Here is an 18,650-nt window from a genome sequence, read left to right as displayed (position 1 = left end):
ATAATTAAGCAAAACAGAAATGTGATAAAATCAGCAAAGTTCCAAAAACAAAAAAAAATTAAAAAATAAATAAAATAAAATATTTCCATTATAAAAACTGATAAAATATGCAGCAACGTCAACGCAATTTTAGGTGCGAAAAACATTGAGTGCAAATATTCATGTTTTAGTGTTTTGTCTTTGTGTTCTTCAGTTCCTGAAGTTTTGCAAGGAAATGGAAAAGATAATTAGAATTTTTGCAACACGGATTCTGATGTTTTGTTCTTTTATTTTATACAATTGACATTCGTGATATTTGTAGCAGGAGGACAGAGAGGAGCTACTGCTGCTAAAAGTCAAACATCAAAATAAAACTCACATTCATTGTGCCTCAGGGTCGTCTGGTCTGCATGAAGTCTTCCTCCATATATATATATATATATATATACTTGTTTATTGTTATATAAACATGCTCACATCCCGCTGCTACAAATAGCCACTTGTTTCAATCAAACAACAGATATCATCAGGCAGCGACTTGACTATTCAAAAGTTCAATGAATAATCAGTTCAATAATAAGGTTATTCATTGAACTTTTGAATAGTCAAGTCGCTGCCTGATGATATCTGTTGTTTGATTGAAACAAGTGGCTATTTGTAGCAGCGGGATGTGAACATGTTTATATAACAATAAACAAGTATTATCAGCTCTTTTTATGGAGCACTATCTAACAACCTCGTTGAATTCATTAGTCCATTACTTTTGAATATAAAAAAACCCCCGAGTATATATATATATATATATATATATATATATATATATATATATGTCATCTACATACAGTACTGTTTTGTTGTATCACAACTCATCAGTGCAGCTAGACATACTTTTCCCCAGCCGTGAATCGAACCTACAACTGTCGCATTGACAGGTATTCATGCTAGTATATATATATATATATATATATATATATATATATATATATATATATATATAAGCGAGATAAGATACTGATAGATATTACTTGAAGTAATACTTTCAAGGAGATCCTAGCCAAAAAGGAAAAGCTCAATATTTAAGAATAGAGCAATATATAAGTTTCGTGGTTCAATTTTAAATTCTGAAAAAAAACAAACATATAGGCATATATTCGATTTAAGAAATTATTGCTTGACAATTTTCCTGCTTTCCGGCTGACTACAATATGGTTGTCTTCAAGTCTAACGTAAATAAGTTCTTGATGAGTCGTTCCATATAAGTTATCAAATTTACCAAAATTTTCATTACTAATGATTACTATATTGTCCAATTTCTACTGTACACTCTTTAACCCTTATCCTTGAGTGGCCTCTTGGCCTTGATAATGTGGTGATCCCTATGTAAAAAAAAAAAAAATATATAAATATAGAAAGGATTATTTTAATCCTTTCTATATATTCCTTTGTCAAGCAATAAATTCTTAAATCGAATATATGCCTCTATATGTTTTTTTTTTTTCAGAATTTAAAATTGAACCACAAAACTTATATACATACTAGCATCGATACTCGTCGTTGCCTGGGTTGACATAAAGTTCGGTTTCGTATACTAAGGATATTCAGCAGTTTTTCCTTATTATATATCAACTCTAACAATATCCCCACAGCAAGTTAAAAAATAAAAGAACAGATAAAAACACGAAACTGTAATCGCCCAAAAAAGTAGTATGTAACAACCTCTCGACCAGATATTTTGGAAGACGGGATACGAAGAAAAAGCTATTCTCAAAATAATGAGCACTTTTTCATGACACTATACTAGTTTAAGCGAATTTCTTTAATGCTGCCTCAGTCTAGAAAGATTTGTTCTTATGGTCTGCTGCAACAAAACAAACTGTAAATAATTCAGTTTCAAATATACTCAAGTAAAATTTGTTTTAACTGAAATAATCATTTTTATGTTATTAAAATGATTGACAAAAAAAAAATTAGCAGTTACGATGTAAAAAAAAATGTGATTTACGTAACCCTTGATATAAGAGAAATGTTTTGTTGTAATTAATCGCTGCAAAAAATACCAAAAAAATACAAATTTGAAAAAATTTTAACCCTGTTTAAGTACAAAAGAAAAAAAACTGGTTAAAAAAATGTAAATGAAAGGGTTTTTTTTTGTTTTTAATCGTAATTGGATAAGAAAAATCGAAATGAAGAAATTGTTTTTTGTTTTAATATAATTATCCGCTGAAATTACAAAACATCCAATGCCAAAAAAAAACAAAAACAAAAAAAACAGCCACTAGTTGGTGTATGTGAATGTGAAAAGTAATGCTTATGAGAGAATATCCTAATCTACTCAACCACAGTGTTAATTTCAAAATCACATTTTAAATTCTTTTATTTAAACTAATTCCAAAAATAATGCTTGATGCATCTGCAGTTTTTGTAATCGTTTAGAAAGAGTCGATTTTAACTGACTTTATTTTTTTACAAGATAATTGACCATTTTTTTCCAATTTTTACATAATATGCATCTGAGGCATGAAAAAATTACTTTTTTTTTCATAAAGGCATTTTCTAATATTTATTAAACATAATTTGTCACAGTTTTAATAGTTTTCAAAGGGAAATATTGTATTTGATCCAACAAATCGTTGTCAGTAATAATAATTGAAAAGAAATTAAATGAAATATATTATCAATATAAATCAACTTTAAATAACAATCTTAAATAGAAAACTTAAAACGATTCTCTCGCTATAAACAGTAACATACAGCTATTTAGTAATATCGATTTTCCTTAATGTAATATGCAAATAGGATTACCTCTTAATCATATATTTTGCAAGAATCATACTATATATAGAAAAGTTTATGAAAGTAAGTTTTCAGTATAAAAATTAATAAGTGCATGTTAATCAAATTATGAACAAACGTACAGACAAGCAGACATGAATACGAATTTATTTATATACTAGCAAAGATACCCGTGCTTCGCACGGAGCTTTGTTGCGCACTCGGGTACCAAAATCTGTGGGCACCTTTCCAGTAAGTTGATGTTGTAAGAGCAACGATTGCATAAGGTGATTAACATTTTAACTACCTCTTGTAGTGACTGAAATTCAATCAGGAACTTCACAAAACATTTTCATCAAAAAGGAAGGTTACTTGATGTTACATAGTAAATTTTTCATTGAAGTCATTTTCAACTCTTGCTTAAATTTTATCTTGCACATTCAATACTAAAAACTTACCACAATCAGATCATGTCAGTTTTTCCTCATGTCCATTTCTCGAACTTTTCACTAAAGAGCCTCAGGGTAAACTACATTTCTGCTGCTTTGATTTGGAGCCAGAATGTAGAGTTTTTCTGAACTTCCTGTCCGGCTGATGGAGACGTAGAACAATACCGTGACTAAAGCAGTCTGATGTCAAGTCTATGCCAATGGTGTTAAATGTCTGACCTTGACTTTTGTTTATGCTCATTGCAAAACACACCTTCACAGGAAATTGGAGTCTCCGGAATTTAAATGGAAGTACTGAGTCCGATGGAACTAAGGGGATCCTTGGCAGTAGAACGGTTTCGCCTTTGTAGGGACCACAGGAAATGGTGGCCTCAAGTACATTGGTGTGTAATCTGGTGATAACACATCTGGTTCCGTTTGTTGTTTTTGGCGGTTCCAAGGATCGAAGAATCATGATTGGCGATCCAATTTTGAGATTTAAAATGTGTGGAGGCATTCCAGATATCTCCAAAGAGTTTAAAAACTCCACAGGGTAGTGAACAGCTTCATATTCATTAGTAGCCGAATCAACTGACTTGTATTGCTTTGTGTCTCCTGGAAATTCATCCATTATTGAATTGTTCAAATGATTCACATTGCTGTTTAATGGCGAAATAATAGCCCTCTCAGCAAGCCAATCCGGTGATTTTCCATTGTTTTGCAGGTCTGGGTACACTTTGTCTTTCAGTTGCTTCTGATTACCGACACATTTACCAAGCGCAGTTGGAATCTTAATTGTGTCAGGTGAAGAAGTGATAGGAAACTGACCATTACCGATTTGGAGAAGCAATTTTGAGAAGTCTGCTGCAGCTGTGTTATCAGAGATATAGGCTCTCATATTAGTAGTCAGTCTCTTCACTATAACGTGCCTCCAGAGATAGGATTGTTTCAAACTTGCATTGACAATGTTAGCCCTTGTGCCATTTTTAACCACTGGGAGGATTTGACGGAAATCACCGCAAAATAAGGTTGGAATGCCACCCATGGGATTCTTGTTTCCTGTGATGTCTTGCAGTGTTCGGTCAATTGCTTCATAAGCACTCTTGTGCGTCATTGGGGCTTCGTCTACAATGATTGCAGAGGTGTCTCTAATTACATTTGCCAAGGCTGAGTTACCAGTAATTTTGCAAACTGGCTGATCCATTCGATGAGTATCCAAGGGTACTTTAAAAGTGCTGTGAAGAGTGCGGCCACCTTGTAGTAGAGTAGCAGCAATGCCACTGAATGCTGTTGCAAGCACAATCTTTCTCATGGATCTAATCTTTGCAAGGATCAAATTGATTACAAAAGTCTTGCCCGTACCACCTGGAGCATCAAGAAACATCATGTTTTTGTTCATTTCACCTTGTGCTTCCAACATTGCCATGAATGAATTGTAAACTTCTCTTTGAGAATCGGTCAGTTTTTCTTGCATATTTTCTGCTTGTAGGGAAGTTCTTCAAGATTATAAGTAACTTCACGTTGATACTCTCTCGCGAGTCTTTCATCTCTCCCTTGCATTGGTGCAGGTAATCCATAGCTTGCCAATGGTTGACCGCACATAAGGAGAACTTTTTCTTCAATTAGACAAAGAGTTTTATTGTAGATGTCCTCATTAAAATCTGCTTCTGGATTGTTAACTTCTTGCCTGTATCTGTGAAGAATGTCTTCAGATATTACATCACGAAAAGCCATCCAGATCTCAAGAGGATTTCTTGGCTCACAGGCTGTTAAAATTATCACAAATAGGCTTCGCAAATTTGAAGGTGATTGAGTGGCACTTGCCTCTCCTACTGCTTGATGCAAGTGATGGTCATTTTCTAGAAGGCCTCGAGCAAGGCACGCTGCTCTGTATGTTTCAAACACCTGACCATTGTATGCTCGCAAATTTTGAAATTAAGTTGGACCAGCAACCTCATTGAGCAACAGGCGTAAGAAATAACACTCCCCTGCTTTTGGACTAATCGTGTAGATTCTCCCAATGCATGGTGCCTTCCATACATCATCATTTTCAGTACCTTCAACTTGTACCCCACGCATTCTTCTCATCCATGTCTTTGTCGATTTGTTCCAAGTGTAAAACTCAGGGACTTCTACGTATTTGAGACCCCTTGCAAAGTCATCCTCATGGCAGAGTTGAAAAAATGCTGTCAAAGTTGTGGCAGGCGGTGGACCTTGGGCTCGTTCCAGAGCAGTATCAGCTGAGAACATGACACGCTGCCCATTTTCAAGATGAACAGAAAGTTGTACAATTGGGGGGAAATGTTCATGGATGGGATGTTCCAATATCCTCCAGGCTGCCTCTGAACTGCCGACATACCTTGCATTCTGGAACTGCTGGATCTCATCCACAATGTGACTTTGTACTTGGCCTTGTTGGTTAGCTGCTCCATCAGTTCTTTGTAGTTCAAACACTGCTTGATCACATCCTTTATTCACGTATTTGAGGACATATTTGATGCTTTGGATCGAGCTGCAAATTTCTACGTTAATGTGAGCGTTGAACTGCTGAAGGAGGACCTTGTTGTACGGAACAATCCACTGGTTTGTTATTTCTTGATTAACATACCGACCATTTCTCTTCATCCTTATTGTACCAGTCTGGCCTCCATCTTCTGGTTTTCTTCGCCTGTACTTGGGGTAAGAGTCTTGGCCTTGCTTGGTACACTGAAGAAATTCTTTTGGGTATTTTTTGGAACATTTGTTGTCAATCAGACATGGACAATTTGGATTAAATGGTCCACAAGGTCCATGCACCATATGTGCCATCACTTTAGCATGAAGATCAGGATCTTCCTCTTTGTCAGGGATCTCTGCAGATATGCAGAGATCCATTTTTTCTGGTAGAAGTTTGTCCTCTGGGGCCTGCCAGGTGAGGATGTGTGCATGCGGCAGTCCTCTTTTTTGATATTCAATACTGTACAGGAAAGCCCTCAACCTGCCAAATCCTCCCTTTTTAATAAATTCAAGTAACTTTTTTAGCTTCTGCCTGAACACCCTGGCAACAATATCTGGACGATCCTGAGGGTCTTGCCCTTGAAGACAATTTTCTGTAATTTCTGTCCACTTTGGATTTGTTGTGAACGTGATGAAGAGGTCGGCTCGGCCCATTCGCCGAACATATGCCATGGCATCACTTTGACGCTCAAACATGTATCGAGGGCCTCCTGTATAAGTTGCCGGAAGTACAACTCATTGACCAAACTGTTCTGGATTCCCATCCTCCCTAAGAATTGAATCTCTCAAGTTGCTATAATTGTCAGCTCTCAGGGTCTGTTGCTCACGCCTCAGGAACTGTAAACGTTCTGTTTCAATCTTGCAGTACACATCCACCAGCCATTGTTGAAATAGCCTTCGGTACCAGAGAAAATAGTTTCCAGGCCGAGTCATTATATGGTACGAATAAAATTGCTGTTGGGTAACTTTTCGCCCATTGGATGCCTTCATGTAGATGTTGTAAGATGGAGAACCATAGGGGTACATTAACGGATACATTAAAGTATCGTAGAGGGGATGTAGTTCGGAGATCCATTTTAATGTATCATTTCTAAAACGCAAGACAATATCCCGGTTAGCTGTTGGTTCATTCTCCATTAATATTCCAATCTCATACGTTGTTGCTGGAGCATTGAATCGCCGTGGATGCTCTTCTTGCGGCCTTCGGTCTTCCCTTATGACAACTTTATGTTCTACCAAGTGTTCTTCTTCAATCCTCTCCTTTGTTGTTTTCAGCTGACAAATAAAGCTGTTGTTCTCATGTAAAAATTCAGTCAGACTTTGGAGAATGTCTCTATTGAGTCTACTGTCACGTCCCCGATTATGTAGTTCCTCTTCCAGACTATCCAAGAAGTAGACTTGAATAAACTTTGCTGTTTCATCTTCAGGTGGTAAAAGACTCCCAATCTGGTGGCAAACCTGGCCTCGAATTCTAAAAGAAGGATTCCACCCATGTACTGCCGCAATTTTGTGACCAAATGATGTCATTGCAAAACAATTGTTATAACTGCGTAGATTTTGCAGAAAATCTTTAGAGATGGGACCATTGCCGGAGAGGAAATCTTGAAGCAACTGAGGCAGTGGTGGAAAGCTATCAAGCACAACTTTGCCAGAAGAACAACAACAACCAGGGGTTTCTCCTTTAAATTTTACAGCTGAGCAATGTTGACATACTTTGTCCATTTTTCCTATATCAGCTGTAGTGAGAGAGTCATTTTTGTTGTAGAGCAATCCTTTTCTATTGCAGTGTTCTATTTCATGGTGTCTCAAAGCAGTCATTCGTTGTCTAGCTGCCTCGTTTTCTGTCAATTGCTGGGGCAAAGTCATACTCTCTCTCCATGCAGCCTCTCGTTGTTGCCCTTGGTATAGGCGAAAGCTTCGTTGGGTTTCCGATTCATTCTGATGTCGTTGAGCCACTCTCAACTCACCTTGTGTACGTCTACTTACCTCATATAATTCATTCGATCGTAATATTGCTTCTCTTTCCAGTGCATATCTTTGCCTTTCTTGAATTTCATCTTGTGATGAATTTAACCGCCTTACAGCATGTCTAGTTCTGTCAGCTTCACGTTGGGTTTCTCTTTCCAAATCTGACAGTCTTGCTCTCCTTTCTCTTTGACGTATCCTGTTAAGTTCTCGACGTCTTTCTCTATCTGAATTGTTTTCATTGGAGCGAATTGCAGCAACTCTTAGTCTATTAGCTTCCAATCTTTCCATTCTTTCTTCCTCACTTTCGTTTCTACTTCGTTTGGGTGGCATAATTTCGGTTTTAAACGGAATTGTTTAACGATATTAATGATTGTAAATTAATTAAGCGTAAAGGAAATGTATACTAACTGAAATGGACGAACTATAAATAATATTTATGAATAGTACAATTATAAACAATTATATTGTACCTATTTACTATGCCTCCCCACGGGACAGAGTTAGACACCAGGGTCGTTTTTTAACGTGGAGAAAAGGTACAAAAATAAAAATTGTCTCAGTCGTGAAGGATTTCTCCTCCACCGAAAGAGAACAAGAAAATGAAGTGCAGCATCTGAAGAACAGATACTACACTTTGATCTTGACCAAAAGGAATGAATAAAAGCGACCTACGTGTGACTCATTACTTCCGGGTGTAAACGTCACAGTCTAAAAGTAATAATTAAAAAAAAAAAGTAAATGTAAAATAAATGTAATACCAACTTAGGTTAACTAAGTAAACAGTACAATTAAAACAGTTCTATTAAAACAAATAATTACTAAGATCTAGGTAATTGTTAGTCTCATTGTTATGGTTTTAAAGAAAAAAATGTGTAAAAAAAGTTCTGCTTTTGTGAGTACGTGTATTTCTTTTAAATTACATAACCTTTTTATTTTATTAATTATATCTCTTTTAAATTTATATATTTTGTTAGTAAACTGGAAGAAATTCAGTTGAATAAAACCTTGTTCGTGTTCTTTACGTTAAACTCATATTTTTATAAAAGGTTCATCCGGTTTAAAGAAAGCGCTAAGTTTAAATAAGACTGGAAATAACTAATTCAATATATAAATAGAAAAATGAAATAAATATAAGCTTTAAGTCTTAAGATAGTAATAATCAAAATGTAATAAATTATTTGTAGTTCAAATCTATGATAAACAGGCTTTCGAAATAGGCTCGACCAGAAAGATTAAATTGGAACGAAATTATAATCTCCGTGCCATTTTCAAAACAACCCCACAAAAGTAACGATATCCTGATGTTGGTTAAATGACAATGGTTGTAAGAAAAATGTAAAAGAAAATGCGCTTATCTGTTTATTTTGACCTGTTTTATTTAATTAAAAAAAAATTGGCTATAACTGGAAGAGAGCGTTATGTTTTGGGGGTTGTTTAAAAAATAGAATGGAAATAAAGTTAGTTCCGTTTTAATTGTGTTTAATTGCGGCAAGCGCTAACAAAATCGAAAAATCACTGTTTACATTCGAAATGTTAACTTTTATAGGTTTACAGGTTTGCTGACAAGGCTGGGGGTGTTTAATACAATTATTTTACTAAATTGATTTTTTTCATTTAAAAATAAAATTATTTATTTTTTAAAAAAGTTTTATTTTAAAATATTTGTTTTTGTTTATTTATATAAAATTACGATAGTTGAATTGTATTCTTTCAATTATATTGGCAAGTAAAATATAAAAGATTAAAACGGAACGAAATTGAAATTTCCATTACATTTTCAATACAATCCCAAAACATAAAGCTTTGCTCGCCAATGAATTGTTTTGATAATATACGTAAAGTGAAATAAATCGAATATAAAATTAAATGAAAATATATTAAATAATTAAATGTTAAATAGATTTTGTAAATAGTACAGTTGAAATGATTAGAATATTTCCAATATGTAATAAGGTGGAGGTAATTAGTTAAAGAGATTTAATATAATGTGATATGCAAATGAGCATAAGTCATTCGATATGGGGGTGGTTTGTAGACTAGTATATAAAGAAATTAGGCATAGATTCTTATGTCTCCTATAACAGAAACATCCTAAAATGGGTTCTAATGTTTCTCTACCAGGAGAGATCTACCCTCTTACCTCCTTTATATTGCGTTGATGATGAAGAGCTGTACACACAGACAGAAACACACGAACCCTATTACTTTATAAAAATATATATATATATATATATATATATATATATATATTCATATTCATGTCTGTTTGTATGTTTTTTTATATATATCCATATCCATAAATATACACACAAGATTCGGCCCAACTACACTGGTTCTCTAAAGAAATTGTAGCAGAAACATGTATGCACATGTGTAGCCAATAATGTTTGTATAAATAAAAATTATCTACATATACACATATATATATATATATATATATATATATATATATATATATATAAAAATACATGGTGGAACGCTAAAATAGTCGCCCTAAAGAAAACAATATTACAGCTTTATTTAAAACTTTTATTGAAAAAATCAATTCCACTAACTAGATTATGTACTAGAGCTGATATCTATTCAATGTAGCCGCCTTCAGCTTAATCACTGCCTTGATACGGGTCAGGAACTGGGACCATGTCTTTTCCACAAGTGCCTGCAGGAGCTCTGCGAATCCTCAGTGGAAGTGGCGATCAGGCTGACTTTGGTGTTATGGGAGGTTATGTTTGTGATGGTCTCGATGTATGACCAAGCAAAGTAGTCTATTGGGTTCAGGTCGGGGAGGAGGAGGGGGTCAGTGAGAGAAAGGTCCAAAGTCATAGCACTCCTTCTGAGGCCAAGCCTGGGTCTCTTTGAACTTGTAGGTCAGTGCCGAGTCCTACTGCCACGCCTAGGGTTTGCCAGGGGATCACCACACTCTTCAGCACATCCAGGTACACTTTGGTGTTGACTTTCAAGCCGACTTCAAATATGTGAGTTGGCATAACCATGGCCGGAAACTTTGTTTTCATCACCCTGGCCATGTCTCTATTATTCTTAGCAATCTAACGATGCATTTTGAGGGTGATTGCAATGGTCCTGTTGTCATAATTTTGATCAGTAGAGAGTACAAGTTGTACAGCGATGCATCTCTGATCACTCGTTGCACACTGTGTCACTTTCAGACATGATAGAAAGCTACTATCACCCTTGGGATTTGTACAAATCTGGCCAACTAGTAGATGGTCTGCAACTAAAAAAAAAAAAAAAAGAAAACCAATTTTCATCCAACGGAAATGGAATCTTGTTGTCTTTTCTAGGGCGACAATTTTATCATTCCACCCTGTATAATGTACATTGCTCTTTATGAAAAAGTGGAGGATTCGTTTCTTTTGTTTTGTTTTTCTCTGCATCTTAAAATGATGGATTTTTCTTTGATAGATTCCGAATTTAGTGAAATCCAGAGCCAAATTCAATCGTTGGCGAACCCCACCTGTCCCGTTATGGTAGGAGAATTATTAACGATGCGACGTGATATCACTTTCCTTGAATTTGACTTGTCGCTACGCCATTCTGTCATGGAAATGTTCTTGATGTCCGGAAACCGAAAAGCATATGACGTAATTATTTTTTATTATCACTTTCATTTTTTTATTATTATTTTCATTTTTATTATTGTCAACTTTATTTTTTATTATTATTTTTATTTTTTATTATTATTTTTATTTTTTATTATTATTTTCATTTTTTATTTTTTTATTATCATTTTTTTATTATTTTAATTTTTTTATTATTTTTATTTTTTATTATCACTTTCATTTTATTATTTTTATTTTTATTATTATTTTCATTTTTTTTATTATTTTTATTTTTTATTATTATTTTTATTTTTTATTATTATTTTTATTTTTTATTATTATTTTCATTTTTTATTATTTTATTTTTTATTATTTTTATTTTTTATTATTATTTTCATTTTTTATTATTTTTATTTTTTATTATCACTTTCATTTTATTATTTTTATTTTTTATTATTATTTTCATTTTTTTTATTATTTTTTATTATTTTCATTTTTTTATTATCACTTTCATTTTTATTATTATTTTTATTTTTTATTATTATTTTCATTTTTTATTTTTATTTTTGATTATTTTTTATTATTTTCATTTTTTTTATTATTTTTATTTTTTAATATTATTTTTTATTTTCATTTTTTATTATCACTTTCATTTTTTATTATTTTTATTTTTTATTTTATTTTTTTATTATTTTCATTTTTATATTATTTTTATTTTTTATTTTCATTTTTTTCATTATTTTTTATTTTTATTTTTTATTTTATTTTTTATTATTATTATTTTTTATTATTTTTTATTTTTATTTTTTTATTATTTTTTATTATTTTATTTTTAATTATTTTTTTATTATTTTCATTTTTTGTATTATTTTCATTTTATTTTTTATTATTATTTTTATTTTTTTATTTTCATTTTTTTATTATTTTCATTTTTTATTATTATTATCTTTTTTTTATTATTATTTTCATTTTTTTCATGCTTGTTTCACTGGGACATCTTGTTCGTTCATAAAATGCAATGGGATGGAAATTAGGAGCATGAAATGATAATTGTTAGTATTTAATAAGAAAACGGAGCAACCTTATTCAGGAGAGTGTGCTAGGCCGTTAATGTAACATTGTACAATTTTTTTTTAACAGTGTCGTTACATTTTAACGGACCCAGCACATTGTAGACTCCGTCGCGAGAAACATAAGAAAGGAAAAAACTCGACTCGCTTTCTTTTTTAACAAAAGCCTTTATATCTGGTATTTCCAACAATGTATTTTTTCTGAATATTTAAACAATTCATGTCTCCTTTTCTGGCCGTATATGACTTTTCATCTTGGCTCTAATGCCACCCCTGTGTCTTGAACATATCTCGAATTCCACTTCTCTAAGCTCCTGTGTCTCAAACACATCCTTTTCCATTCACTTGTGTCTCAAACATGTTTTTAATCTTCTACGTCTCTAACACATACTTCTCTGAACGCATATCCTTTTTCATCTCTGTGTTAAGAACAGGTATACATCTCCATTCAGTATTTAAAAATTCAACAGTTAGTCCTGGATCTTCAATAGCATTCGCTATAATTGGTGTTGAATGCAATAGTTTTAACACATATTGTGACCAGTGACTTATGATCCATGATGATAAAGAAGGTTTTCGTGTATAAGTAGTTGTGGTATTGCTGAATACCATACACAATTGCTAGCATCTTCCAAAGGTAATTAGCTTGCCATTTTGGATTCATGCAACTCGCAGGCTCTTCTGTGAGGCATTCATCTCCGGTGATGTGGGTTCAGTCTGATTGTAGTATGAAAGGTATGCATCATTGGTAATCATTGTTTTAAGCTGGTCGTAGTACTTTTGATGGTCAGAGGTCGAAATCCGTCGTGATTCAGATTTAAGAAGACCGTGCAGCAAAGTTTAGAATATATGGGCAAAGGTAATTTAGCATACAGAGAAAAGGATGTCCAAAAAGTCACTGAAGGGTTTTGAACTTAAATAGATTCATTATTTTTGATGATATCTTTCTCTAATTTTAACACAATCTGATTAAGATATTGGGAAATTTAAAAAAAACAAGTGCAAAATTCAAACAATCTTTATGAAAAATAATGTCTTTTAAAAAGTTGCCCATTTTCAGTTTTGGATATTTGCGCTCTTTCCAAAACATTATTCATGACAGATTTCAGAATCTCTGGATTGCTATTTAACTCCCTTATTTTGTTCCTGATGTTTTCCTTCAATTCTTGCAGGGTCTGGAGTTTGTTATGAGTTGTGTTGTTTTGTGTTATGACTTGAGCTATCTCTTACATGAAAATGTTGTTTACATGAAAATGTTGTCGATAAGCTCTGTGAGTCAAAAAAATTGACCCCTGATTTTGATAAAACAATTTTACAACTTGTGTACGTTGTTCAATTAAGTTCCAAAATATCTGAAATAGAGAAAAGAATAATCATTAATGGTAAAAGGACAAAGATTTTCAACTCTTCAGTGACTTTCTGGACATCCATCCTTTGTTTTGTAGGTTTGACATTTTTTAAATGTTGGTTTGATTCCAGTAGGGATGTATATGTTTCCCAAAAAAGATATGCTAGGTTGCTTTATGAAATACTTTTTGCTTTTTTTGAGGTTGTACAAATTTTTTTCATGTTCCTTATCGTTTTGGCCAGATGCAGCTACATTGTCGGCAATGCTGGCTATGCCATCTAGGTCTTCCAAGATTTGGTCCATTTTTGCTTGGGAGATATCTTGCAAGACATTGAGACCAAACAGTGGACACTTCCAGCATACGTGTTCAAATGATGTCCTGCAGGTTGTTAGGAGTTGTGATTCTTTGTCCAGGTGGACTGACCAGTATCCCACCTTGGCATTAAGTTTAATGAACACTATGTCTTTTCAAAGGCTCAGTATTTTGTGCAGACAGTTCTCAAGACTGGCATTGATTTTCTATAGGGCCATGCATATTTAGAGAGACCGTCTTTGTGTTGTATGCCAAACTGAAGCATGTATTACTCAATTTTGCTGATGATACAATGCTCTATAACATAAACAGTATGTAATATATATATATCATGTGCTATATATAACAAAAAGTACATATTCAAATGTACTTACATATAAGAGTATTGACGATTAGAGTTACCATGAAACTGCAGTAAAGTTTTCAGATTAGTTACTTTCAAATATTTATTACCATTGTATATGTTTTCTAATCATTTTCCAACGGAGCAAAAAAAATAAATGAGCATATACACAAATGACAAATAAACGTTACCAAAGGCAAGATAAGTTACTTTTCTATCTATCTGGACAAATTCTTTTGTCTGTGTTTAAACTTATTTTAAGGCGTTTATTTAGAAAAAGAAAAAAAAATGGCTGACATTTAGACAGTCATCTGGTAAATTTCGATAATCGCTCAAAAATCGAAAATTAAACAAAACACCAGAAGAAACCCACCCAATAAATCTAAGTAATATTTGTGGTACTTGTGCATCTATGTTACCATGCTGAAATAATATTATTATTTAGAAAGCCAATCTTAACATGGGGAGAAGAGGGTGTTTTGTAACTATTTTGTACTTTCATCTAACAATTTATAAACAAAAATATTGTAAAAACTGAATTTAACTAAAAAATGCTATTATAAAAAAATAGCATCATATTTCCTTCTGAATGCATTCAGCACCAAGAACAACGATTAGGAAAACACTTGATATAATACTTGTGGCGACTGTTGTTCCCAATGATATTGACTTTATTTTCTCAGTCATTTAGAGCCAAATTTTGTACAAAGCCTCTCCTCACGTAAAAATATTTGCTGACGCTACAACACTATAATATGCATGAGGGAAGAACGGATGTGCATAAATCTAAGACAATGGCAGAATCGTTAGAAAATTACCTCCAGACCGTAATGGAATGGCACCACAAATGGATGGTAACATTTAATGCTTGTAAGATTGTTTTGCACTCCTTTAACAATTACAAGACACTTCTCCAGCAATCTACATCCATGACAATTGACTTCCGTTTTCCTGCTTTTCAGCTGACTCCAATATGGTTGTCTTCAAGTCTAACGTAAATAAGTTCTTGATGAGCCGTTCCATATAAGTTATCAAATTTACCAAATTTCCAATACTATCGATTACTATATTGTCCAATGTAACGTAAACCACCATCTTGTTAATCTTTCCTAGGTACGGTCTCAAATAGTAGTCCTTTACGTCCAAGTGGCGATATAACTTGTTAGGGGTGAATGTGAGCAAAAAAACTAAAAAAAACTTTTCAGAGCACATCTTCAAGGAGCCTGTTAATTTCCTCCTCCAGTTTGTCTTTTAGGTGGATACTGCATTTGCGTAGAGGGTTGATGAAAGGTTTTGCATCTTTCTTTGCTAAGAGTTTGATGGTGCCACTAAAATTTCCAATCATATCAAACTGCTTGAGGTATTTTGACATAAGTTGACTGATAGAAGAGATAAGCATAATTAAACATTTTTTAAAGGTGTGTGTGAAACGGCACTAACCTTATTCGGGTTTAACCGGCTTCCTCTGAAGGAGGAAGTTCTATGGGAGAATAAAATTCACAAGCTGTCCCCAGTCACATGTATATCCCAATTAGAGGAGATAACAATGTTCGGTTTTTGCAATTCTTGCAGGGAGGTGTCGACGTCCTCCTACATACAGTGTTTGGAATTCCCAAATTGGTCACCGATTTTAATGACCAGGCTCAACATTGCTTAACTTGCTTATGGTCATATCATGTTGAAAACACTAGTTCTCATCCGATTCCCTGAAGTTAAGCAATATAGAGCCTGGTCAGTACTTGGATGGGTGACCACTTTGGAATACCAGGTGCTGTAAGCATTTCTCTTTTATATACAGCATAATCCCGTTGACATACCGGTTTTTATGATTATTAACTTCAGTTGAATGTACGAATGCAGGTCCTGGTACTTCTATAACATAAAATGTTATATTCGTCTATTCTGAGTCACTATACTGACATGGAAAGCTGATGGTTCCAAGACATTGAATTTGGTCGCCTCTGTATGAGGTGGGTTTCACATGTGGGCAGGGTCAAAGAATAGAGATGGTGTTTAGAGATGTTCCATTCGTCTGTTGGAAAGTTCTCAGTAGGTGGGTGTTGCTGGATGTATTGGACACAATTTACATGTGGAGTGTGTGGTATGTTCTGCATTTCAGGTGCGGTGATCTGATATTAACGGTCGTGAAGCATTCATCCCTGGGTTTCTTGATTATACTCTCGATGCAATTGACACTGGTACTTATGGAGGGAGAAATGCTGTAAAGAAATCTTGTTCATCACTTCCTGTAGCCAATGTTTTTCTTTTGTTTTCTGTGTTCAATCCTTCTTGGAGGTAGTGCCGGTAGTTGTGAGACTTGCTCTTGTGAAGAATGCCTGAAAGTATCCTGTACCTCTATAAGGCCACCATTCGCCCATGTATGGAGTATTGTTGTCATATTTGGGCTGGTGCATCTGCTATTATTCTCTCGCTCCTAGACAAGGTTCAAAAGAGAGTCGCCAACCTGATAGGTCCTGAACTGTCGTCTAAGCTTCGGCCTCTGTTCCATCGATGAAATGTTGCATCCCTCTGCCTGTTCTACAAGTATTTTAATTGTAAATGCTCTGACGAACTGCAAGCACTTGTACCCCCTCAACGTAAATACCCCCAACAAACCCGACAAGCAACTAAATCCCACCCCTTCACAGTAGAGATCCCTAGATCTAAGAGAGCTTTCTACTCTAGTAGTTTCTTCCCCAGAACCACTAGACTTTGGAATTCCCTTCCGGGTCCCTTTTTCCCCAACTGTACTGACATACCGCAGTTCAAGTGTAACATGAACTGACATCTTGCTGCCCAACTCCCTACATAGTACTCCTGTAGCTTATGTCCCTGATAGTAGCCCCCTACATCAAAGTGGCAATGTGCCTTGTTTGAGGTGAAAATGTAATTAAAAAAAAAAAAATCCTGTGATCCATCGATTTAGAGAGATATGCTGAAAGCCTAAAGCTTAAGTATATTACCAACTACAACTACGAACAATCATTCATTAAGATGAATTACTAGATTGTATTTCTCAATATTTTTTTTTTTTTGCATTTTCACCCCCAAACAAGAAACAGTGCCACTTCGATGTAGGGGTTTACTATCAGGAACATATTTGCAGGGATACTTTGCATGGAGTACAGTTAGGGAAGCAGGGACCCAAAAGCAGGAATTCCAAAGTCTAGCAGTCCAAGGGAAGAAACTATTAGGGTAGAAAGCTTTCTGGCATCTAGAGATCTCTACTGTGTAGGGGTGGGATTTTGCTGCTTGTTGGGTTTGTCAGGAGTATTTACGTCGAGGGGGTACAAGGGTTTGTAGTTCATCAGAACACCTACCATCAAAATACTTGTAAAATAGGTAGAAGGATGCAACATTTTACCGATGGAACAGAGTTTTTTTTTGTTTTTTTACAAAGGAGTCACCACTTATCAAGGCCTGGAGACCATCGAGGATAAGCTTAATGAGTGTATAGTGGTCAAGGGGAGCATGTCGTAGTTACCGTTAGTAGTGGAAATTTGGTAAATTGGATTACTAAAGGGGATGACTCATTAAGAATTTGTTCACATTGGACTTGAAGACGACCATATTGTAGTCAATTGGAAAGCAGGAAAACAGAACAAAGTTCCACAGGCGTGCAGTTTTAAAAAAGAAGCTTTGTTCATGGAATTTACGTCTAGGTTTAGGCACAGATAAAGAGTGGGGGAAATTAGTTATAGTGTTTACAGCTAGACAAGTGTTTTTCATGAACGTCAGGATAGGGGGATCATAGACTGGAGTTCAGACGAGTACTTGCCATGAAAATAACGATAAAGCAGAGACATGCTCGCAACGTCTCTTCTGTGGGAAAGAGGTTGCAGGGAAGAGAAAAGGGCATCCCCCACTAGACTATGAAGTCTATTTTGAACTTTGTCAAAGCAGGATAAGCTGCTTCTAGCAGCTCCTGCTCAGATGTGGCAACAGTACTCCATCCTTAGACATACAGGTAGAGAATTGCATCAGGAGTGAGATATCTACTGGAGCGGCAGAACGATCCCACCATTTTTCCAGCGGCCCTGGCATGGCAACAGATTTGATGTACGTGTTCCATCTCAGATCCGGAATAAAGGTTAGACCTAGAAGTTTGTCAAAACATGGAGCCTCCCCAAGACGAGAGCCATTCATTTCAATTGATGCCAGATGGGGATCAGTGCATCAATGATGTAAAGATAGAAATTTGGTTTTAGATGCATCAAAATTAATCAGCCACCTCTTTCCCCATTGCACCACGTGATCAAGATCAGAGGAGAGAGAATCAAAGAGAACTTGGTCGTTTACAGCCTTTGAAGTATTTCCATCATAGATGGTAGTGTCATCAGCATAAATGTCTACAAATGATCTTAGAATGTGAT

The 18,650-nt window shown here is 34.6% G+C and overlaps 1 protein-coding gene and 1 pseudogene across 1 annotated transcript in view; both read left to right on the top strand.

Annotated features, from left to right (window-relative positions):
• Positions 1-18,650, top strand: part of LOC145297800 (uncharacterized) — a 339,551-nt gene that overhangs the window by 229,881 nt on the left and 91,020 nt on the right. The window contains exon 34 of the mRNA XM_080144088.1: positions 11,067-11,245. Coding sequence (XP_080000214.1) covers positions 11,067-11,245 — 179 coding nt within the window. The remainder of the gene's footprint in view (positions 1-11,066; positions 11,246-18,650) is intronic.
• On the top strand, positions 15,938-16,057 carry LOC145301340 (5S ribosomal RNA; annotated as a pseudogene).

This window comes from Euprymna scolopes, chromosome 18, assembly GCF_053919585.1.
Source record: "Euprymna scolopes isolate OS-2025 chromosome 18, ASM5391958v1, whole genome shotgun sequence".
In the NCBI taxonomy this organism is placed as follows: Eukaryota; Metazoa; Mollusca; class Cephalopoda; order Sepiida; family Sepiolidae; genus Euprymna; species Euprymna scolopes.
Note: the sequence above shows the minus strand (reverse complement) of the source record. Positions and strands in the feature narration are given on the sequence as shown.